This window comes from Trichechus manatus, unplaced genomic scaffold (assembly GCF_000243295.1).
Source record: "Trichechus manatus latirostris isolate Lorelei unplaced genomic scaffold, TriManLat1.0 scaffold00039, whole genome shotgun sequence".
NCBI classification, from domain to species: Eukaryota; Metazoa; Chordata; class Mammalia; order Sirenia; family Trichechidae; genus Trichechus; species Trichechus manatus.
In genome coordinates this window covers 10,181,495-10,205,930 of record NW_004443975.1, presented here as the reverse complement: position 1 = coordinate 10,205,930, position 24,436 = coordinate 10,181,495, and the positions used below count along the sequence as shown (strand labels likewise).

Genomic DNA, 24,436 nt, shown 5'->3' with positions numbered 1-24,436 from the left:
GGTCAGCAGGGAGAGTTCAGAGGGGCGCAGCTGTGAGAAGGGAACCCCACTTTAGGCCTCGCCTCCAAAAACCCGGCTCAGCCAGGCCGGCTGCCGACAAGCCCAAGGCAGGCTTGCTGAGGGGCCGCCAGGGCCCCGCCCACCAACACGCCGACTTGGGCCTCTGGCGCCACCTGGAGGCAGAAGGGAGGAAGCTCAACGAGTCCACAGTTGCGTCCCAGCCCCAAGATCCCACAGGAGAAAAGGCAAAGGCTGCAGCTCCTTCCTGCCGGCGTCACAGCTTAAGAGCGGTGCACAGCCCTGCACCCGGCCCAGACACACTCTCCTCCTCCTTTCCTCTGGTCTGGGCCGGAATCCCACTCCCTGCCCGTCCAGGCTGTTCTCCCCTGAGCACTGCCCCACCCCCCTTGAAGGGCACAGACAGGATTGAGGACTGAGTGGAGGCTGAGCTCCACACCCTCGGCCCTAAACAGGCAGGAGAGGCTAGGTCTCAGCAGTCTGCCCAAATGGACACTTTATTAGTGATTCTCATGGTCCCTGCCTGCTGTGGGTGACCCTGACCCAGCCATAGCATCATTGGCAACATGGTACAAAAACCCAGACACAAGGAGGAAATTGCCGGATGCAGAGTGTGTGCACAGCTGGCTCAGCCTGCTGCAGCCAGCACCGTCCATTTCCTTCTTGCTCCCCACAGCTGACTCCTGGGGGCAGCTTCAGGGACCACAGGTGCTGGGGATGGGGGGATGGATGAACAACTTAATACAAAGAGGGGGAAGCTGGACTGAACCTGGGCTCCCATCTGCACCCCATCTCAGACCCAGGACCTACAGGCTCGTTGGTTATCAGGTGTGTCTGTGTGCGCGCATGGGTGTGTGTGTGTAGAGGGTGGGGAGTGTTTGGGTATTCAGAAGGGAGAAGGTCTTCCACTTTTACCTTCTATTATCTTCTAGAATCACCAGGGCTAATGGTTCTGGGGGCAAAATTTCAACACATGGTCTTGGCTAAAAATCACCGGGGACATCATTCCAGCTAGGAGCTGGAAGCTTGTGCAAAGGGGAGGACCCGGGAAACGAGCAGGCCTCAGGGGAGCAGGTAAGGTATGGAGCTGGGAGTGCACCCCTCACCACCACTGTTACAGAAAAGGCCGCCCGCTGGCCCTTAGCTGGCGTCCCAACCCATCCCACCTGGCCAAGAGCCTGAGCCCCCTGGCCTTCCTGGGTCCACTTTTCAGAGCAGTGGAGCCTGAGACAGTGGAGAGAAGTCCTGAACTTGGTTGGGGTTGGAGTCCAATGCTCCTGCTCCTGTGTCTCCTCAGCACCTGGCTCTCCGAGTCTGGCCCAGCCGGGCAGCTCGCCTTCAGGCCTCCTGGAAGGCGGCGGCCACGCTGTCTGCAGGGTTCTGGGCCAACCACTGCCCCGGGAGAGCCCCACTGATGTTGTGAACGGTGCCGTACGTCTGCTGCTGCTGTGGGGACAGAGCTGTCCTCTCCGAGGCCAAGCTGTTCAGAATCCGGGGCACATACGGCTGCCAGCAAATGGCGGAGTTAGTGCTTGGGTGGGGCAGGCGTGAGACTCCGTACCTGTTCCTTCCTGCCACCCACACGTGTCAGCCACCCTCCTCCTCCCAGCACAGCTTTCCCACTGCTCGTAAAAGACACACACAATGAAATCACAGCAGAGACTTAGAAAGTCAGGACCCAAGATATGCCAGCTGCAGAACTTCCTAGCAGCCAGAGCAAAACGCAAACCACAGTCATTCCCCAGTTCTCATTATCATAAAGAAAGAAGCACACCTATTTCTCAGCACTGGATTCTAAGGGAATTTCTCACTGTATGTGGGACACAAGTCTCGACTGACAGAGGGCAGGCTTAGAGTGCTTCCAACTGAACTTCTCAGACGCTGAACAAACCTGTGTAAGTTCCAGTTCCTCCCATCCCAGGCCCAGAGCCCTGCTCCACTACTCCCCAGACCTGGGCTGAGAAGGGAGGGATTGCATCAGCCACCTGTCCTGCCTTCTCCCCTGCCTGGCTGGCACAGCCACAGGTGCGTGTCTCAGCAAGGAATCTTTCTGAGGACCTTCTCCTCTGGGGCTCATCCAAGGACAGACACTGACAAGAGGGCCTGACACCTAGAAAGCACACCTGCTGTTCCCGCTGGCCCAGGTGGCAGGCAGCTCGTTTTCCTTGCCCGGCCCCACCCTAGGAGCAGGACCCTGGGGCTGGAAGCAGGGAAGTCCAGAAGGACAGGAGTCCTGGTGTCTTTCTAACATGGTGCCTTCCTTTTAAGCCGGTATTAATCATTTGAATTAAAAGGGGAGCTTGTTTGACCTCACCCAGGCAGGTGCTGATGAACAGCTGCGATAAAGCTGCATCAAACCATAGGGCCTTACAGTGTCGCTCCACTGAAGCCAAAGACTCCCCGTGCAGTAAATATGCAGCAAAGGAAAGGGAGGAGGAACTGAAACCTCTGGAGGAGGGTGTGCCTCGTGGCAAGTTACCGCCCCAGTGGCTGGTGTGGCTTCACATACGCAGGGCCCCCATCCAGAGGGACGAGGGATGCCGTCTCAGCTGACATAACTCAGAAACCCACCTGCCACGTCATCAAGGGGCTTCTATCTCAACACGAGACCATCAAAACATGTTTTCCGGGGCCTATCTGCTTAGGACCGTTAAAACCAGAACAAGAAAGGAAAACGAACGCTTAGGTGAGAACCATCGCTTACTGTGAAGGGTGGGGGTGCGGGGGCCTCAGCTTCACTTCCTTTGTCACTTGCCGATTCTTCTGTCTGCAGATAACAGCCGAACATTGTAACAATAAACAAAACCAACACCCTCCAAACAAACAGACGATTAACACCCAGAATAATAGTACCAGCTGGCACCAAGCTCTCAGCAGCAGCCCGAGAGAGAGAGAGGGGGGTGCAGGGAGTAGGGAACTGGGGGGAGGAAACTACACATCACACCCAGCTACCCACGGGTAAATAAAATCTAGAGAAGACTGTTGGTATGTGAAGCGGGGAGGAGGGCTACAGTGAACCCCCCATCTCCTCCTCCTCTGGGTCCGGGTTGGGCAGCAGTGGGTGGGGGGCGCCTTACCTTGTAGTTCAGAGGGCTGAGGTGCTTGAAGCATCCAAAGCAGGTGTAGGCCAGGCAGACCAGGATGGTGAGCAGCAGCACCAGTAAGGTGAACAGGGTGGTGGGGGCCTTCAGGCCTGGGGACAGAGAGGAATGGCAGCCTTGTTGGGGGTGGGCTGCCACTCACCCTCACCCTGCCGAGGAAAGGACGCCACAACTGGTGCCGTCTTCTCTCAGAGGATGACTTCTCTCTCAGGAAGGAAGTGTAGGGAAGGCCTACAACCTATATTCCCTCACTCCAGCAGCTGGGATGCTGCCTTCACAGCTAGACTGCACAGAATGACCCCCTGAACAGCTGGTCAGATTTCACAACCTTTGCCCAGGCTCCCAGCAGGAACTGGGACACCAAAAACAAAACCAGTTGCCATTGAGTCAATTCTGACTCCTGGCAACCCTGTGTGTTTCAGAGTAGAACTATGCTTCATAGTGTTTTCAATGGCTGATTTTTGGGGAAGTAGATCACCAGGGCCAGGACACCAAGTCAATGACAACTTGCCAGTTTCCTTGCTGGGTCAGTTCCTCTAGTCCCCAGTGGCCTGGACTAGGTAGGATGAAATCTTCCCCCAACCTGATTGGAACAGAGTCACCCATTTCCTCTACTTTTTTCTTTTTTTCCAAAAGAATGTCAGTTCCCTCCATCACGTCCCATTCTCCTCCACTCTGTAAGATGTGAGGACCTGGGCCCACCCACCATCCCCAAAGAGGAATTTGGATCAGCGGCCCATCTCCTCTGGTTCAGCCCCTCCAAGGGTGGTAAAGAGGCTGTTTTCTCTCTAAGGGTGTCTCGGGCAATTGGCCAGGCCTTCACAAGGCTTACACTTGAACTCCGGCTAGCTTGGGAGCTGGTCTGTCCACTGCCCCACCCAACCAGCACCCCCACCAGGTACCACATTCTGACTGGACACCAAGTTGATGCTCCTAAAGCAGTGAGGGATCTGATTGGCTGGTGTGGATGTGGGAATGTGAGGCCAAGGGCTGGGCCCCTCACCCAGGCGCAGGAAGGAGAAGAAGAAGAGCCAGAAAAGGCACAGGATGGGAGCTGCCAAGGCCTGGTTCACGGCAGTGAAGTGGATCTTCTTCTCCAGCTTGGTCGGGAGGTAGGCGAAGTAGAGGTTGTGCCGGTCCACCATGTGCTTGAGCAGGATGTAGATGAGGCCTGCGGAGGTGGGCTGTGAGCTGGAGGCCTCAGCTGGGCCACCAGGGCTGCTCTGCCCCCGTCCTCTGGTGCGTGGCTACTTGTGCATGGAGCTGGGGGCCAGGTGGAGGGGAAAGCCTACTGCATGAACCCCAAGTTGGGCAGAATGAATAATCTGGATGCTAGTCTGTTCTCTCTATATCTCCTTCTCTCTTTTACCCCTTCCTGGCCTCTTTCTGTCCCCAAGGGAGTAGAGGCATCTGTGATTCTGTCCCTATGGAACACTGAAATCCTAGGATCATTTTGAGGAAAGAGCTCAGTTTCCTGGTCCCCTTCCACACTGCGTTCCACCCCCCAACCCTCCCACTCCCTCCTCTCCTTCTCCCACCCAGGCTGACCTCCTGCCCTCATCACAGTCAACGGATGCTCAAGGTCTTCTCCCACGGGTGGCACTGAAGGTGGGGGCTTCCTTTTCTACTATGCCAAGTTCTTTTTTAAAAAAAGTAAGACTGTAGATTTTTAAAATAGTATAACAGAGTAAGAATCAGAAGCAAACCATAGCCTTCATTAGCCTGAGACCAGAAGAATTAGATGGTGCCCAGCTACCACTACCTACTGCTCTGACCGGGGACCACATTAGTAAGTCACGGACAGAGCTGGAGAGAAATGTAGAGCAAAATTCAAACTCATAAATAATACCAGTCTTACTGGTCTATTAGAGACTGGTGGCCCTTAGACATGCTTCAAACTTGGAAGTGAAATCACTCCCAGAGATCACATTACAATCATATAATAGACAGACCTATAAAATGAACAATAACACCAGTGAGGAATGTATACCTCGGAACAATCAATTATACGAGACCTAAAGGGCATCATCTGCTCAAAAGCAAAGTTCAGAAGGATGGTAGGGGCCGGAAAGCTGGGTGAATGGACACAGGGAACCCAAGGAGGAAGGGGTTTGCAGCCAATGTCATGAAATGAGCTGTGTATAAATTGAATGGGAAACTAATACGCTCTCTAAACTTTCAGTTAAACAACAGTAAAATGTTAGGGGAAAAAAAAAAGAATCAGAGCAGTTTTCATAAACTCTACTCAGATTCACGGCAACTCCACGCACGTCAGAGTAGAACTGCACTCCATAGGCTTTTCAATGGTTGTCATCTTTTGGAAGTAGATCATTGGGCCTTTTTTCTCCGGCACCTCTGGGTGGACTCAAACCTCCAATCTTTCAGTTGGCAGCCCAGCACATTAACTGTTTACACCACCCAGGGACTCCCACAGAGAGTACATAGGGAAAAATAAAACTTCCTCCTACCCCTAATCCTCAGCTATCACTACCAACAGCTTTTTGGGTGTTCTGTTTCCTCCCACAGTCTTTCATTCATCTGCCAGTTGCTGATGTTCTATTTTAGAGTAGTGATCAAGCCCTTGACCTTTAAAGTCAAACAGCCCTGAGCTCAAATCCTGGCTCTATCTCTCACTAACCATGTGTCCCTCAATTCTTCATCCATGAAAGGGGGTAGAAACAAGACCTGCCTTGTAGGATTCTGAGGCTTAAACATGACAGCCTGCTTGGAGTGCAACAGTGAGTGGCCAGATTGAGCTCAGACGTGATAGCTGCGACCATTAGCACCAGGGCTGATCTTAGTTGTTGCTAAAATCAAAGGGTTAAAAACCAAGAATGAAGTGATCCTCTAGCAAAGAAGAACCTCGGCCCAGGAGAAATACAGAGAGAGGGCATCATTTGGAAGGCCAGTGTAAGGAGCTCATTTGGAAATGAAATGAAATTTGGTGTCACATGTGGTTCTTTGGCAGCTTGCCCAAGTGGCTCCAAGAGATCCACCACTTCTGGGTTTCCATAATGTCCTAGTGATGGTTGTCCCTAGGACGCTTAGGAAGTCAGCCACCCCACAACCCCAGGCCCAGCTCCCAGGGGACGCTGGCTGGTGCACCACCCCGCACCGTGCAGCCTCCCCTTCCAGAGGGGATCGCTCACCAAACGGCGCGATGATGGGGCAGGTGATGCTATAGGCCACAATGACAGTGAAGACACACAGCATCCACGCGTACATGGCACCAAACTCATACTCGAAGGCCTGGTTCTGGGAGGAGGTAGTGGGAAGAGCTCAGAAGCTTGTCCCCCGCCCCCAAACACACCTCACTGCACTCTAGGTGGCAAGGGGAGAGCGGGGTGGACGAGGATTTGGGAAATGGGAGACCCACAGCCACCCCTACCTGTTCGGTTCCTTTCTATCCCTCCACAAAGCCTTCGCCGGCTTTGCCCAGAATTGTACGGGGAGTGCATGTTTCCTTAGCATTTCCCTTGTTGTAATCATGTCTGCCCCAAAGGACTGTGAGCTCCTTGAGGAGACGGACTATCTGAGGGTAGGCTGTAGAATGACTCCCCATAGACTCTGGTGGCAGACCCAAGGTCAGCTCTGCCACTTCCAGCTGTGTGCCCTGGGCAAAACACTTAGCCTCTCTGGGGCTTAGTTTGCTCATCTGTGAAGCAGGAATACTAGTAGTTCCCGTCTCATATAGGTGTTTTAAGGGTTAAATAAAAGAATGCAACCTTCCTATTACAGTATTCACAATCGCAAAGGAGAATAAAAGAAAACCCCCTCCCATCCAATTTAGGGTACCTTGGAGCAAATGTCACAAGCCCAAAATGCCTTTGACATCTGAAGTAATCCCAAGAAGTTATGCAAATTGACACCCATGGGAAAGGAATTTGGTGATTTTGCTTGTATGCGTGCATGTGACCAGCCTGTCAGTCGTGGCTTGAAGAGGTGCGCTGACCAGATCATGAGTGCTTCCGGTGGTGAGTCACCAAGCACAGCCTGCAGCTGGTGGTGGTCCCCGCCCCCTCCACCCCAGCATGGCACCTGCTTGACGTTCCTTCGGTCAGCGGCCGTCTTGGCCATGATCATGCGGAAGGTGTAGAGGATGAGGCCCGGCAGCCGCAGCATCTCCATGCCATTGCCGATGAAGGCCGAGGCGATGACGTAGTTCACAAAGAAGGCGCCCTGGTCGGGCAGGAAGACACACCTGGGGAAAACCAGGGGCCCGTGAGCCGAGAGCCAGGAGGCCTGCGAGCCAGGAGCCACAAGGCCTGGGCAGCTTTCACCAGCAACAACCTCCTCCTTCCCACCAAGGAGAAAATGGGGGCCCCTTGCTGGGCAGCAGCAGGGAAGCCCTGGCGTGGCTTTATACTCATTCCTTCAGGCAGTGAGTATGTGAAGGCACATCTGTGTGCCAGGCACTGGGAGTAAAACAAAGCCCGTGACCCTGCAACTTTTCTATCAGTGTACCCACAGTGGCAAAGGAGACAAACGAACAGGTCAACATACAGTATGCTCGATGGGGATAGGTGCTCTAGAGAAAGATAAGGCTGGGGGGTGGAGTGCATGCAGTGGGGAAGAAGTTTGCTATTTTATGCAGGGTGGTCAGAGAAGCCTCCTGCAGACACGAAGGAGCTGAAGGCACCCAAGGAACCAGTCATCTCGGAATCTGGGGGGTGGGGGGGAAGACACTGCAAGCAGAGGGAGCAACAGAGCAAGGGCTCTGAGTGGGGAGTACCGGACAGACCCAGGGAACATAAAGGAGCAGGTACAGCCACAGAGGAGTAGACCAGGGACAGAGGTAAGACTGTTATGGGTTGAACTGCGTCCCTCCAAAAGACATGTTTGAGTTCTAACCCCCAGCACCCGTGAATGTGACCTTGTTTGGAAATGGAGCCTTTGAAAATGTTATCAGTTAAATTAAGATGAAGGGCATACTGGAGTAGGGTGGGTCCTAATCCAATATAAGTGGTGTCCTTATACAAAGACGAGAAGACACAGAGAGACACATGCAGAAGATGACCGCGTGAAGACTAGAGGCAGAGGCTGCAGTGAGGCATCTATAAGCCAAGGAACGCGAAGGATTGCTGCCAAACACCAGAAACTAGAAAGAGCCAAGGAAGGGTCTTCCCCTAGAACCTTCAGAGAGAGGAGGCTCTGCGGACACCTTGATTTTGGACTCCTGGCTTCCGGGATTGTGAGATGATAAATTTCTGTTGTTTTCAGGCACCCCATTTGAGGTACTTCTTTGGGGAAGCCCTAGAACACCAATACAGCTGAAAGGCGCAGAGGCCTGGCCCATGGCGGGCCTGGTGAGATGGGAAAGTGGCAGGGCTCTGAGCAGAAGCAGCTCTGACCGTGGTGAGGGCTCTATCAGGGAGGTAGAGCAGGAGACCATGCAGATGGCTACTGCTGTCATCCCTGTGAGGGCAGTCATGGTGGAGGGGGGACAAACGGTAGGATTCTGGGTATCTTAGAGCTGTCAAGATTTGCTGATGGATTCGGTGTGGCGTATAAAGGCAAAAGGGTAGAACAAGAATAACCCCAAAATCTCTCTCTCTCTTTTTTGTTTTTTGCCAGAGAAACTTAAAGAACAGAGTTATGGCCAGGGTAAGTTGTGGAAACAGCAGATTTGGTGATAAAAGTTAGGAGCGTGGTTTTGGGCAGGTTAAGTCTGAGATGCCCATGAGAACTCCAGATAAGAGTTGTGGGCAGGATACGGGAGTCTGGAGATGCAGGCTGGAGTTATAACTGTGGAAGCTGTCAGCGTATTTTAATTCAGGAGTAGTCAGGTGGTATTAAAGCTATGAGATCAGCCAAGGTCACCTAGAGAGGGAGGTGGACACAGGACTGAGGCCTGAGCCCTCAGCAGCCAACATTCAGAGCTAGGGAGACGAGAAACAAGGCTGAGAAGGAGAAGCAGTGGGTGGGAGAACCAAGAGAGCAGCTCACAGAAGCCACGTGAAGATAGCATTTAAGGAAGGAAGGCACAGTTCAACTTGTCAGATATTGCTGACAGATCACAGAAGATGAGGACTGAGACTTGACCATTGGATGTGGCCATTTGGAAGTCATTGTCAACACAGACAAGAGCTTGTTGGGGTATGTGTGTCTGTCTGTGGCTTCCAGCTCCCAGGTCATTATCTTACCCAGCAAGAACCTGTTTTGAGTTATTCATTCCATCCTTACAAGTAAGCATGGTTCACGAGCAGCCTTCCCCATAAACAATCCTTGAAGAGTCAACTCTGAGCCGAAGGACCTATATTAGGACCTCAAGTATAGTGCAGTAAGGGCTGGACTGAATCCCAGCACTGGCCCTTGACTAGCTGGGTAACCTTGAGCAAGTTAGTCAACATCTCTGGGCCTCAGTCTCCTCATCTGTAAAATGGAGACAGTAATAGTAACTACCTCATAGCTTGTTGTAAAGGTTAAATGAGAAAAAGACATTTAAAGTACTTAGCACGCGCCTTGTTAAATAATAGCTATTACTATTAAGTGGGTGTGGTCCAAAAAAACCAACCCATTGCCATTGAGTCGATTCCACTCATAATGACCCTATAGGACAGAGTAAAACTGCCCCACAGGGTTTCCAAGCCTGTAATCTCTACAGCCGAAGTTGTTAAGAATTGAAGTTGTCAAGGATTTCATTTCACTTGAATCCACAATCAACACCCATGGAAGCAGCAGTCGAGAAATCAAACAACGTATTGCACTGGGCAAATCTGCTGCAAAAGACCTCTTTAAAGTGTTAAAAAACAAAGATGCCACTCTGAGAACTAAGGTGTGCCTGACCCAAGCATGGTATTTTCAATTGCCTCAGATGCATGCAAAAGCTGGATAATGAATAAGGAAGTCCAAAGAATTGGTGCATTTGAATTATGGTGTTGGTGAAGAATATTGAATATACCATGGACTTGCCAGAAGAAAAACACAAATCTGCCTTGGAAAACGTATAGCTAGAATGTTCCTTACAAGGGAGGATGGCGAGACTTTGTCTCACTACTTTGGACATGTTATCAGGAGGGACCCGTTCCTGGAGAAGGACATCATGTTTGGTTAAGTAGAGGCTCAGCGAAAAAGAGGAAGACCCTCCATGAGATGGATTGATACAGTGGCTGCAACAACGCGCCCAAACATAGCAACAATTGTGAGGATGGCACAGGACCAGGCAGCATTTCGTTCTGTTGTACATGGGGTTGCTATGAAACAGAACCGATTTGACAGCACCTAACAACAAATCTTTACAGAAGGAGACTGTTGCATCTTTCTCCCACAGAGCAGCTGGTGGGTTCGAACCGCCAACCTTTTGGTTAGCAGCCCAGCACTGAACCACCGTGCCACCAGGGCTCCTTTTAGTGGGTGTGGTATAAGCCTAAAACACTATCTGGGACCCACATCCGCAATATGTTTAACTCCATTTTCCTGGCAAAAATACTCCCCAGACCAGAAAGTCACTCTAGTCTCAGTGTGATGACTCTCCTCCTCCCTGGCACCACTGAGACCCAGCAGTTCCTTTTCCCCAAGCAGCTCTGTTCTCATTAAGTTTCAAAGAGTGAATAAGATCACCACTAATTGAATTTTAGCCTAAAAAATTAACCACATTTCTGCACGTGTAGCACAAAGTCGGACAGCTCCCACAGTGCAGCCCAGAGGCTCTGTGGGGCCCCAGCCCAGCCAGGAATGGGTAGGCGTGGTAGTGACAGCGCCAGCCCTGTCTGTGGGAGGAAGATGCAGGTTCTGAAGCATAGACTCCCCCCGGCCCCCTGCGGCCCCAGCCCCAGTCCCTGTGGGACATTTACCCGAGGTCCCGGCTGCAAAACTCAACGTGACAGATACTTACTCCAACCTGACAGAAGCCTCCGAGAAAGTTTTGTCAAAGAGCCACCGGAAGAAAAGATCCAGACTGAAAGACAAATGAATTTGTAAGAGTTCATTTCCAACATTCCATATGATCACTACACATGGTTCTGTTTTTGTTTCCTTTTCCACTTTTTTCTGCTCTAGAAACAGGCCAAATCTCAAGACCTGCATTTGTTCTCAGTGACGATGCCACTTACCATAATGTGACTTACAGGGGCCTGCTTTAACCAAAACGTCCTTCCTTGAGATAAACAAGGCCCTGATTACCAAAAACCAAACCAAACCTGTTGCTGTCAAGTTGATTCCTATTCAGAGAGACGCTGTAGGACAGAGTAGAACTGCCACGTAAGGTTGCCAAGGCTGTAAATCTTTACGGAAGCAGACTGCCACATCTTTCTCTCGCGGAGTGGCTTATAGGTTCAAACCGCCAACCTTCTGGTTAGCAGCCAAGCACTTTAACCACTGTGCCACCAGGGCTCCTCCCTAAAAGGAAGGTCCTTGATCAGTTTTGTTTTCAAGCTTTTTTTTTAAAGGAAGAAAGATCATATTTCTAGAAGAATCAAAGGACCAGCACAACTGCACTCCAAGTGGGTGTGCCAGGCCGAAATGTTGTAGGGGTGTGTATTGTCTCCAAAACCATTTCCACCCTCCTGGGGACAATGCTCTCCAGATGTGGCTCTGACACAGAATTCAGAGCTAGAAGTGGTGATGGGTACCTGGTGAGGCCGAGGGAGGGCAGGATCAGCACCATGAAGATCAAGAAAATGTAGACCTTGGTCATCATGATCTGGTTTTCCCCTGACCTGTAGGAAGTCAGAGGTGAGCATTCACAGCAAGGCCCTGCTGTGCTCCCAGTGCCCTCAGAGACTGCCTTCTCAGGAGAGGGGCCCACAGGCTCCCCCCGACACTCACTTGGTCCAGTGAGACTCCAGCAGCGTGGAGTAGTAGACGATGGTCGGGAGCAGGGTGGAGAAGAACCACAGGAGAAAGGTTGGGAAGAACTGGCTGATGATTGGGTTCTAGAAAAGTAAGGTCCACAGCAGAGAGAGTCAGGGTGACCTGTTGGCATGGCGACTCAGTGAGCTCCTGGGGGAAGGGCTGTGCTTCCGGTCATCCTTGGCCCCCAGAGCCAGCATTGTGCCTGGCACAGGGGAAGCGTTTTATAAATGTTGGCTGAATGGTCAATATCAGCACCTTACATGTGTATCCACCACCCATCTATCAGTTTGTTATACTGGGTGGCTTGCGTTTTGCTGTGATGCTGGAAGCTATGCCACCAGTATTTCAAATACCAGCAGGTCACCCATGGTGGACGGGTTTCAGCGGAGCTTCCAGACTGAGACCTACTAGGAAGAAAGGCGTGGTGATCTGCTTCTGAAAATTAGCCAAAGAAAACCCTATGGATCACAGCAGAACACTGTCCCATATAATGCTGGAAGATGAGTCCCCTAGGTACTCAACATACACGGTGGCCACAATGGACTCGAGAACACCAACGATCCTGAAGATGGTGCGGCGACAGGCAACATTTTGTTCTGTGGTACACGAGGTCACCATGAGTCTAAGTCAACTCAACAGCAACTAACAACCAATTTGTATAGCTCTTCAGAGTGGAGAAAGCAACTTCACATACAGTTGAACACCACTCGTCTGACAGGCCAGGTGAGATCACCTTCTGGGTTCCCTATAAAAACAAATGACTGGTGCCGAGGGAAGACAGAGCACTTAAGACCAGGGCTCCTCTCCAGTCGGCCTGCCCGCTCAGCAACCACTGGCCGGGCTATATGCTTGCCACGACGCCACTGTCTGCCCCCGGCCCTGCTTATGCTGGTTGTACTTATTGCTGTAATTGCATGATATGAATAACCTACTACTTTAATTAAATGAACATAAAAATAGAGAGAAAATTTCTTGGGAAACTAAGTTAAATACTTTGGAAAGACTTGATAAAAGCTGATTTCTAAAAAATGTTGTTGAATCCGAGGAGAATAAATTAATTGTAAAATACTAAGGAAGTGAAATCTAGGAGGATTCTATACTAAGTAAGGCTTTGCAAGTATCTTTAACTTCTTGCTTTCCTTTAAAGAAACCAAAACCGGAATCACAAACAATGAAATAAAGGTGCGATTTATTTATGTAAAATAGGCAAGGGAGTCCTCTAACCAGCAGATCCACGCTCAAACGAACGGTCCTTGAGCTGACACCAAAAAATGGCAAAAGAATGCATATTAAAACAAACAAACCCATTGCCGTCGAGTCATAGCAACCATATAGGACAGAGTAGAACTGTCCCATAGGGCTTCCAAGGGGCGGCTGATGGATTCAAACTGCCAACCTTTTGGTTAGCAGCTGTAGCTCTTAACCACTGCACTACCAGGCCTCTGAACGCACATTAAACCAAAAACCAAACCATTGCCATCAAGTCGATTCCAACTCATAGCAACCCTATAGGACAGAACAGAACTGCCCCACAGGGTTTCCAAGGAGTGGCTGGTGGATTCGAACTGCCGACCTTTTGGCTGGCAGCTGAAATCTCAACCACTATGTCACCAGGGCTCCTGAATGCATGTTAGCATACTTTAAATCTGAATAAAACTGCTTCATCTATACCTATTTATTTTTTATTATATCCTCAGGTCAGATAAGAGAACCCCAACCACACATTAACTCATTTGATCATCACCTCAACAGCCCCATGAGCATAATATGGCACGTGTTTTAACTCCAGTTTTTGGATGAAAAAAATCGAGGCCCAGAATATACTCAGCTAGCAGATGGAAAGCTAGGGCTAGGACCCAAGGCCTCCAGCCCACGGTGCCTTCCCAGAGGGTGAATCACCAATGCCAAATGGAAATGGAAAAAAGAAAAGATTTAGGGGGGTATTTCAGTAAAGCTAGATACGGGAAAGCAAGGTTTTTAAGCAGATCCCAACTTAGGGAGCATTTAGCTGTTATCTCATCAGCTCAACTCATCCATGTTTTGTTTGTTCGTTGAATCATGCATTACCTATAGAGCATAAATGACTTTATAAGAAGATTATCAGAAGCTAAAGTACAAAATCAATAATTCATGATCCTGCCACCCCAACCAGCAGAGCTCTTTTCATTCTGTCCTGCTCCCTCCCAGTAGTGCCCACAGTACACACACATCACTGTTGTTGGATGCTGTCAAGTCAATTTCTAACTCATAGCTACCCCAGGAGACAGAGTAGAACTGCCCCATAGGATTTCCTGGGCTTTAATCTTTACAGGAGTGGATCCCCAGGTCTTTCTCCCTCAGAGCCACTGGGTGGGTCCCAACCGCCAACCTTTCGGTTAGCAGCCTAGCATTTACCCATTGTGCCACCAGGGCTCCTTCACACGTCACTAGCCGCATCATTATAACCGTTGCTTGGATACACTTTTACATTCTGTTTTTATCATAAGCCCTCCGTGCTTGCCACAAAGTCTATACAATTTCTAATGGATGCTTAATTTTCTATCAGACTGAATGTACCCCATCAACTCAAATGGCCCCCCACTGTTGAACATTTCGATTGATTGCATTAAAAATTATTATTATTGGTACTATTATAAAAACATTGTTATTAACATGGCCATGGCTGCGCAGGGCTTAAAAGCACAGTCATGCGCTGAGCGATATGGCCTCCTGGTCTGGTGCTGCTCCCACCCCACCCCCCACTTCTCGCCCACCCCCACCTTGATCCCCATTTCTTCCACACCCACCACACCATCTTCTCACCAGCCCGCCTGGGATAGGCCCTGCAGGGCCCTGGGTCACTCACATTCAGTGCATGGATGGGTCTGGTGACGTTGAACTTGTCGATGGTGGACAGGATGATAGAGGGCGTGGTCAGGAAAAACAGCCCCACGAAGAGAGTGAAGTTGATGCCCAGCCACTGCAGCCACCAGCGGAGGCCCTGGATCGAGAGGTTCTTCCTACAGAGAAGAGGACACAGGCCCCAGAGGCTTATCTTCCCAGGCTCTGGCCCCGCCCCGTGATGCCAACAGTGCTCGTGGCTTAGGTAGGCCTGAGGCTGGCTCTGGTGGGGGCTCCCTTGGGGCTCGGGAGTAAAGAGTAAAGGCAAGCTCTCTGCATTGACCTTCAGCTATGGGAAGGGAAATCTTGGGCCTCCGGGAGCTCAGAGAGAAAATAGGTTATTCACTGCTAACATGGCTCCCCGGCCAGGTGGGGGCCGGAACCTACCCAAAGAGATGCTGCAAGTACCCTAAGAGCAAACAAGACACTGAGTGGCATTCCTCAGGCATTATCTGCAGTGCGTTGTGACTAATGACACATTCTTCCCAGTGGGGCCATGAGTGGAGAGGGAGCAGGGAGAGCGGCACAACGGGGCAGAGGCCCAGCTGGAATCTGCCCTGGCCACTCACCTCCACCAAGAACAGACAGACAAACCTATCCCAAGTTTAGAAAGCCCTGTGAGTCAAAGAGCAGAAATGCCAGAGGCTGAACTAGAACAGACACCCAAAGCTCACTCCGTGCAAGAAACCGAGGCAGGCCCACTGGGGCTTCTGCTGGGGCTGCCCTCACCTGGCCACTGTGCTTAGGGCTCACCTATGACCCCCGTGGGCACAGCTTAGCTCACCAAGGTGTCCCCAGTCTGGAGAAGTGGCTGACACTTGACCTAAGGCTGCACCATGCAATATGTAGCCACAAGCCAGATGTGGCTATTGAGCAACTGAAGTGTGGCTAGTTTGAATTGAGATGTCCTGTAAGTGTAAAATACATACCAGATTTTGAAGATGAGTTATGAAAAAGAGAATGTAAAATATCTCAGCATTTTTATATTGATTACATGTTGAAATGTTAATTATTTTGGACATATTTTGGGATAAATAAGATAAATAAGATATGTTATTAAAAATAATTTCAACTGTTTCTTTTTTTACTTCTTTAATGAGGCTTCTAAAAAAACAAACAAACCCATTGCTGTTGAGTCAATTCCGACTCATAGCAACCCTACAGGACAGAGTAGAACTGCCCCATAGGCTTTCCAAGAAGTGACTCGTGGATTTGAACTGCCAACCTTTTGGTTAGCAGCCGAGCTCTCAACCACTGTGCCACTGGGGTGCCACGTGGCTACTAGAAAATATAAAATTGCATCTGTAGCTTGCACTATATTTCTACTGGACAACATGGAACGCTGAAGAGTAAAACTGGAGTGAAGAGCTGGGTGTGGACACCCCGAGTCCACACAGCAAGTACGTCATAGCACCCCCAGCCCAGAGAGTAACAGGGGGCGTGTGCAGATCTCCACTTGGGAACTGTCACTGAGTGTTTTGTCAGACCTGTGCTTCCAAGGACCACTCCCCCCCGCCAGGCACACAGGCCTCTCTCTCCCACCCGCCCCTGGCCTGGGAGCTCACCAGCAGATGTCCTCAGGGTAAGTGGCAAAGGTGACGGTCCACTTGGAGGTGCAGAGCTCTCTGCTGTGGGAAGACGGCTGGGGCTCCCCTTTGCACTGGAGGCCCTGACACTTGCAGGCGTTGAAGTCTTTCAGGATGCTGCTGGGGCATGCAGACGGTCAGGGCCCAGCCCACCCGGGACCACATGATACATGGCAGATGAGAATGGAGGAAGAGTGCCATATGGTGGTCTGGCAGCCTCATGGTGCAGAACCTTTGCTTTATTATTTTATTATAATTAATGCTCTGAAACAGGCACCATGCTTGGCACACTACACCCATACCAAGGGGCACTGGTAACCCATCTCCCCAGGGCCGGGCTCCCACAGCAGTGACCGCCCTAGAGAGGCCAGGTGTCTTCTTCCACTGCTTTGCATTTGTAGGAAGACGTGAAGCCCCCAAACAGAGAAGGGTCTGTAGCTCTGGAGCAGATATCTGAGGGGAGGCTGGCATCCATCCCACCTGGCAGAGCCAATGCGTTGCCGTGGAATGGCTGGTGAGAGCCCGGCAGCAGAGCAAGGCCACCATTCACCCCTCCAGGGGCCAGCTAGTGTCACCTGCTCCATGGCCACTGCCCACACCCAGCACCCACCCGCTGTCGCACAAGGATGGGGTGGGGTCACCCGGGGAGGACGTGCAGATGACTGCCTCCCAGCCACACCTGGGGAAGGACATGGAAATGTCACCTACAAATCCCAGCAGCACTAAGCATATCATCTTTATCCAAGAGGGAGAGCACGCCATCTGAAGGGAGACAGGGAGTGACTAAAGGCCAAAGAGAGACAGCCCAGAAAGGGCCTGGGACATGCCCACACTCACTAGGTGGCCATGGACTTCTCCTGGAAGGTGACGAAGGCCATACCCAAAGGCTGGTACTGGAACCTACATTCCTCCTCTGCGATCTTCTCCGTCAGCCTGTCCTTCATGCGTGTGTAGTAAGAGATGGCGTCCTCCTGCCGGGAGACAGAGCCCTTGTGAACACATGGCTCTGTGCAGGTGGCAGAGGAACCTGGGAGCCAGCGCTCACGCTCCTGGTTGGGCTGTGAGGCCCTTACCCGCTCACAGCCTGACACTTCACAACAGCAGAACTGGCCACAGATCTTGGGGTTGATGAGGACCGGCTGGCCTGTCTTCACCTGCAGGTTTGTGTAATACCTCAGGCTCTTCTTGGTCTTCTTCCTGCAGCGGGGGTGGGGTGTGGGGAGGACACAAGCTTCAGATGCACAAACCTGGGGTACGGGCCCCGCACCCACATTCAGCCATCGGTCAGAAAGCCAGAGCTGGGAGGGCAGCTTTCTGAACAAGAAAGGGGCAGAGCCACCCTCCTCCCTTCCCAGCTGGGGAACCCGAGGCCAGCCAGGATGGAGGGGTGGGCATCACTAGGGGAAAGGGGAGAGAAAGCTCCAGGCCAGCTTCACTCATGGCACTCCCACCCCACCAACCCTCCTTACCTCTCCTCGCACAGGTACATCAGCTTGGCTACATTGTAACACAGCTGGACCTCCACCACCTGGCATGTGGGATACGCGTCCCTGTGCCCAGCCAGGGCAGGAGGCAAAAGACGACCATTGGAAAAGAGAGCACCCCAGGTGGAGAGGCAGCTCCCCAACCCCAGTCTCCAAGGGCAAGGATGGCGTGCAGTCACGCACGCTGCTCACTTGGAGCCAGCAAAGACCTTGTTCTCTGTGTTGTTCACCAAATGGGCAATTTTGAAATTTAATACAAAGAGACTTATTGAATAAGCATAACAGTAACTGCCTGGAATTAATAAGTTTATATCCACTTGGCTTTAAGTCAGCTGGCACTTCTCACGGGAAAAAATGAACACTATCCATTACCCGGAACCCTGGTGACGTATTGGCTAAGAGCTCAGCTGCTAATCGAAAGATTGGCAGTTCGAATCCCCCAGCCACTCCTTGGAAACCCTATGGGGCAGTTCTACTCTGTCCTGTAGGGTTGTTACGAGTCGGAATTGACTCGACCGCAACAGGTTATGGGTATCCATTACCCTGGCTGCCCACTCAAAATAATGTATTTATTGTGTGCTTTAGGTCAGTATCTACCTTGGACCATCACTGAAATTCTATTCAGTACGTAATCTTTTCGAAGGTCATAGAATTTTTAGAGGGTCTAACAAAAGCAAGAGAGGCACTGGTGGTTCAGAAATAGAATCTTCACCTTCCACGCAGGAGACCTGGGTTCAGTTCCCAGCCAATGCACCTCGGGCGCAGCCACCACCGGTCTGTTTGCATGTTGCTATGAGGCTAGACAGGTTTCAGCAGAGCTTCCAGACTAAGACAGACTAGCAAAAAGGCCTGGTGACCTACTTCCAAAAACCAACTAGTGAAAACCCTATGGACCACAATCGTCCGCTGTGCACGGGGTCACCACGAGTTGGCGGCTGACTAGACAGCAGCTAATAACAATAATAAAAGTAAAGGACCCTCACCCGAGAAAATGTACACGCACACATTAACAATCATAGCAAAAATACTTACATACTTATTTACCATATTTTTACACAAATAATGCATGCCTTCTATGTTTATTTGTCAACTGCGCCTTCCCCTCATATTTTCTTAGGCACCGCTATGCCAATTTTTTTTACATGTTGCTGTAAAAAATTAGTATATCACGCTTACCAGAATACGTCACAGGGGGAGGGTGCAGTTGGCAAACCGTCATAGGAGGTGCATGTTATTTTCGTAAAAATACAGCACTATTGGCCAGATATCGGTACATATATTGACTTATTTAATCCTCACCATAACCTCTGTGGTTTTGTCCCCAATTTACAGATGAGGAAACCGAGGCCCAGAGAGGTTAAGTGATAGCACGTGAGTGTCTGAGCCAGGATGTGAATCAGGCAGCCCCGATCCAGTCCGTGCTCACAGCTACCATGAGATGCTCTCTCACCACACACACAGAACTGTACATGTAACTTCTGGGGACTCCTGGACCATGTAAATCCCCACCTACTGTGTGCCAGGCCCTATGCTAGGTGCTGGGGATGAAGCCTGGAAAAGCTTACATATTAGGAAGAGAGAAACCCATAGACATGTCAATCATTTAGTTAATCAGAAGGATAATTTCAGGCCCCACTGAGAGCTTTGAGGAAGAGAATCCCAACCTAAGCATCCTGCTTTAAGGCACCACCACCACCCATTGTCACCTTGGCACACTGTGGTGGCTTGCATGCTGCTGTGATGCTGGAAACTATGCTGCCAGTATTTCAAATAGTAGCAGGGTCACCCGTGGTGGCCAGGTTTCAATGGAGTTTCTAGACTAAGACTAGGAGGAAAAGTCTGGCCATCTACTTCTGAAAATTAGCCAATAAAAACCTTATGGATCACAATAGAATACTGTCTGATATAGAGCTGGAAGATGAGCCCCCTAGATTGGGAGGTACTCAAACTACATGGTGGCCATGACAATAGACTTGACCATACCAACAATCCTGAAGATGGCACAGGACCAGGTAATGTTTCATTCTGTCGTACATGGGGTCACCATGAGTCAGAACCAACTCCATGGCAACTAACAACAAGAACAGCTACGAGGCAAATTCACTTGGCAATCCTCATGGATTGCAGGTGTTCACAAAAAAGGTCTCCTAAAACAGGGGAAGGTATGATTATATGTGGACATTTTCTCTCTCTTTAAGGTTATATAATAAGTGGAACTACTGTTTCTAAATGTTGCCAAAAGTTGTAGCCTTTGAGGAGTTGTTTCAACCAATAGAGAAAAACGATTACAGAATCAAGTGTTTATGCATAAGTAAATATGTCTAGAATAGCAGAGTTTCTGAAGAAGTTAGTCAATGCATTTTAGACACTCATTTTATAATTCTGTTTATACTATGAATTTGCTTAGCAAGTGCTCTGCTCACGAATAATACAAAGTTAAACTTTAGCCACCCCCTAGTCTGTACTACCACCACTCATCTGTCAGTCTGTCCTACTGTGGTGGCTTGTGCGTTGCCGTGATGCTGGAAGCTATGCCACCAGTATTTCAAATACCAGCAGGGTTACCCATGGTGGACAGGTTTCAGTGGAGCTTCCGAATAAGACTAGGAAGAAAGGCCTGGCAATCTACTTCCAAAAATTAGCCAATGAAAACTCTACGGAGCACAAAAGATCATTGTCCAGTTGCCAACGATTATGGAGACAGTACAGGACCAGGCAACATTTCATTCTGTTAGACATAGGCTCAACATTAGTCAGAGCTGACTTGACAGCAGCTAACAAGTCCATACTACAAATTAGTGACAGCTGAACTGACAAAGAATGAATACAGACTCAAACCCCAGCTCCTTAGTCCAGAGGAGGACTTCAAGCCCTCCACTATGGGGTTCCCAGGAGTCTTTCCAGCCTGCTCCCCTCTCCCTTTTCTGATGCTCCAGATCAGCCACGTGGGGCCTTTCCCTGCACTCACAGCATTGCGCACATAATCTCCTTCTCACAGAAAAGCCCTCCTTCCAGCCTCCACCTGGAGGAGTCATCGGTGCAGACACTCATCTGGAGCTGCTGGAATGGAGGGCAGGCCAGGGGAAAGCTTGGAACTCGGCTGAACGGTGAGCCGTTCAGGACCACCTGAGCAGGACACAGAGTGCTCACTCACCAAATGCCTGCTATGTGGATGAGTGACCCAAAGAACCACTAAATGGCCCTAAGGTCCTTCTACCTCTGAGACCCTCTGGCTCTGTGAGGCAGCGCAAAGGCTCAGCTCAGGTATCTCTGACTCCACAAAGCTGACACTGAGAGCCCCACCATAAATTATCTTCTTTCCCATAAGGCTCTGACGGTGTTTCTCTGCACCTACACTCTGGCATGTACTCACTCTACTGCGGTTACGTGAGCAGCATGGCTGCACGTGGAGGATGCCGATCCCCCACAGCCACAGCACTGGCCTGGCTCACGATAGCCATTTGATACCCATATGGCAGGAACAGGCCCTTCTCAGATCTCACCCAGTAACCAGGGGGAAGACCTTGCCCTGTGGGACTGTGCTGTTCCCATGTGGAGGGGGCTCAGCTCCTCTCCCCATCCCTCCCGCTGCAGCGTCCTGGCCCCTCAGGGGTGCCCACAGCCCAGCTTACCGGAAGTGGCTCTCCACCAACTCCTTGTTGGCATCTCTGGAGAGCCCTGTGATGAACAGGGTCCGTCTCACCTGCCAGAGAAAGACACCAGGGCAAGCCAGTTTGTGGTGGGTCCAGGTTCTCAGCCCTGCTCAAGCCTCCAGAAAAAAAACAACAGGAAATCAGAAGACTGACAGAGGCTCGTGTTTTCGGTCTTTCTGGCCTTGGAGAGCCCTGAAGGGGGTTATTTACATATCATCTTCTTCCAAGGCTGTAGAAAGGATACATTTTCACAGCAACCCTAAGCTTCCTTTGTGAGACAGGATACTGAGAAAGAACCCAGAGAGGCGAAGTAACTCAAGTAGGGCCACAAAGATCAGCGGAGAACCAAGGCCTGGAACCCCTGTAACAGATACCCCCACCAGCCACCAAACTGTGGCGTGCGGTGCCAAGACAGAGGGACTGTTCTTCAGCCAGACCTCTTAGAAGTTACTCAGACTCGTTAATTACGAGCCCAACCCCTACAAATCAAAGGGCTAGTTGGCAGAATGGAGGGGAGAGGAATATCCAAATCCTAAAACTATCTACCAGGAAATTTTTTAAAAAAGAGAGAATGTCAAGTTTGAGCATAAATATGCAAGCCAGATTCTACACAGGCCCCTCTTATTTATTTTTTTTGAATCTATATGTTTCTGATTCATTTGCACTGAGCTCATCAAATTGTTTGTTTTCTGAAACAATTCCTTCAGGTATAATTCAGTGACATTGATTACATTCTTCAGGTTGGGCCACCATTCTCAACCGCCTTTTCCAAATCATTCCGCCACCATTAACATAAACTCGATGCACCCTAAGCCAACTCCCTTTTCACTGCCCCGTCCCTCCCTCGGTGATCACTATTTTTGGTTGCTATGTGTTTGCCTATTTCATGTAAGTGAGATTACACTTTACATGAGCCCTTTTGTGACTGACCGATTTCACTCTGCATAATGTTCTCAAGGGGACTCTGATTCTATAAAAGCTGTTTGCTGTCTGGGGAAGATCCCCAAGTGCTGACAGACCCCTCTTTACAAAGGTTTGCTGCTATCATGGTCCTGGAGAATAAGCCTTATATGCTGTCCTCTCTGGCTCCCACCTGAGACCCCTCCCCAGCACAGCCCCCCCTCTCAACCCACCAGCCTCAGGCTGGGACTGGGTCACTCACCAGGCTCTCTGCTTTGTACCTGATGGACTGGGTATGGTGCCGCATGAAGCACACGGTGAGGATGAGGTAGATGACAGCGAAGATGGTGTGCAGCCAGAGAAGGTTGTTGCTGAGGGGAGGACATGGGCTACTATCAGGGCTGGCCTTCGGGGTGGAGGGTGAGGTTGGGTAGGGGCTAGGGCTTGGTTATCCTGGCCACTGAGCTGAGGACCAATGGCTTCATCACAACAGACACCACCCATTGGAGGCCACCAGTCCAAAGGTTCTTGGCCCACAATGCATACTTCAGAGAGGTCCCCTTGGCCCTATTCTGACAAATGAACTCCAGGTCCACAGGGCCTATGTGTTTTGTTAAAACCAGTTGCCATCTAGTCATTTCCAACTCTTGGTGACCCCATGCGTTACAGAGTAGAGCTGTGCTCCATAAAGTCTTCAAGGCTGTGACCTTTGAGAAGCAGATCACCAGGCCTTTCTTCCGAGGCACCTCTGGGTGGGTTCGAACTGCCAATCTTTCGGTTAGTAGTAGGGTACTTAACCATTTGCACCACCGAGTGTTTTGTTAAACCCCCTGCAAACAGAGGCTACCTGTAGCACATTCTTGCCCATGACCCAGCAATATATTAGCTGTAAAAGGGCTCTCAGACATTTCAGCCTGCTTTGGACTACTTTCCGGCCTATCCTGGGCTCTCAAATCTGCCTTCTCCTTGGATTCTCAGCCATCAGCACCCTCACTACCCACCCTTATCCCTAGCCTGCCCCATACTCACTCAGTCTGTAGGTTTGCTATTGTGGTCCTCCCAAAACTGTAAGGGTCTTTATCTGCAGAGAAACAGAGACTTAGCTCAGGGCTACACTGGGGAAAGTGGGGGCATAATCAGCCTTGGTCTGTGAGTTCTGAGAAGGAGGAAAACAAGATGATTGGACCCATCAGAAGACAATGACGTCTACTGGGAGCCCTAATACACGGCATAAACAGAATACAAACCATAACTAACAATGCACAAGCACCAGAAGAGAGACTAGATAAATGGGAGCTCCTAAAAATCAAACACTTATGCTCATCAAAAGACTTCACCAAAAGAGTCAAAAGACAACCTACGGACTGGGAAAAAAATTTTGGCTATGACAAATCCGATCAGCATCTAATCTCTAAAATCTACAGGATACAGCAAAACCTCAAAACAAAAAGACAAATAACCCAATTAAAAAATGGGCAAAGGATATGAATAGGCACTTCGCCAAAGAAGATATTCAGGTGGCTAACAGACACATGAAGAAATGCTCACCATCAGTAGCCATTAGAGAAATGCAGATCACAACTACCATGAGATAGCATCTCACCCCAACAAGGCTAGCATTGATTCAAAAAACACAAAATAATAAATGCTGGAGAGGTTGTAGAGAGACTGGAACACTTATATACTGTTGGTGGGAATGTAAAATGGTACAACCACTTTGGAAATCGATTTGGCACTTCCTTAAAAAGCTAGAAATAGAAGTATCATACGATCCAGCTATCCTGTTCCTTGGAATATATCCTAGAGAAATAAGAGCCATCACACGAATAGATATATGGACACCCATGTTCATTGCAGCACTGTTCACAATAGCAAAAAGATGGAAACAACCTAGGTGCCCATCAACGGACAAATGGATAAACAAATTATGGTATATACACACAACGGAATACTACCCAATGATAAAGAACAACGATGAAGCCGTGAAACATAACATGGAGGAATCTGGAGGTCATTATGCT

The 24,436-nt window shown here is 50.1% G+C and overlaps 1 protein-coding gene across 3 annotated transcripts in view; it reads right to left on the bottom strand.

Moving 5' to 3' along the window:
• Positions 1–1,224: 1,224 nt before the first annotated feature.
• Positions 1,225–24,436, bottom strand: part of TMEM63A (transmembrane protein 63A) — a 44,179-nt gene continuing 20,967 nt past the window's right edge. For all 3 annotated transcript variants that reach the window (XM_023730934.1, XM_023730933.1, XM_023730935.1), the window contains 17 exons: positions 23,445–23,496; positions 22,678–22,786; positions 21,495–21,565; positions 17,848–17,928; positions 17,452–17,575; positions 17,216–17,349; positions 16,358–16,495; positions 14,758–14,911; positions 11,886–11,992; positions 11,690–11,776; positions 10,954–11,016; positions 7,158–7,320; positions 6,269–6,374; positions 4,123–4,290; positions 3,096–3,211; positions 2,723–2,785; positions 1,225–1,524 (listed from right to left, as the gene is read on the bottom strand). In XM_023730934.1, coding sequence (XP_023586702.1) covers positions 1,357–1,524; positions 2,723–2,785; positions 3,096–3,211; positions 4,123–4,290; positions 6,269–6,374; positions 7,158–7,320; positions 10,954–11,016; positions 11,690–11,776; positions 11,886–11,992; positions 14,758–14,911; positions 16,358–16,495; positions 17,216–17,349; positions 17,452–17,575; positions 17,848–17,928; positions 21,495–21,565; positions 22,678–22,786; positions 23,445–23,496 — 1,904 coding nt within the window. In that variant the 3' untranslated portion in view covers positions 1,225–1,356. The remainder of the gene's footprint in view (positions 1,525–2,722; positions 2,786–3,095; positions 3,212–4,122; positions 4,291–6,268; positions 6,375–7,157; positions 7,321–10,953; positions 11,017–11,689; positions 11,777–11,885; positions 11,993–14,757; positions 14,912–16,357; positions 16,496–17,215; positions 17,350–17,451; positions 17,576–17,847; positions 17,929–21,494; positions 21,566–22,677; positions 22,787–23,444; positions 23,497–24,436) is intronic.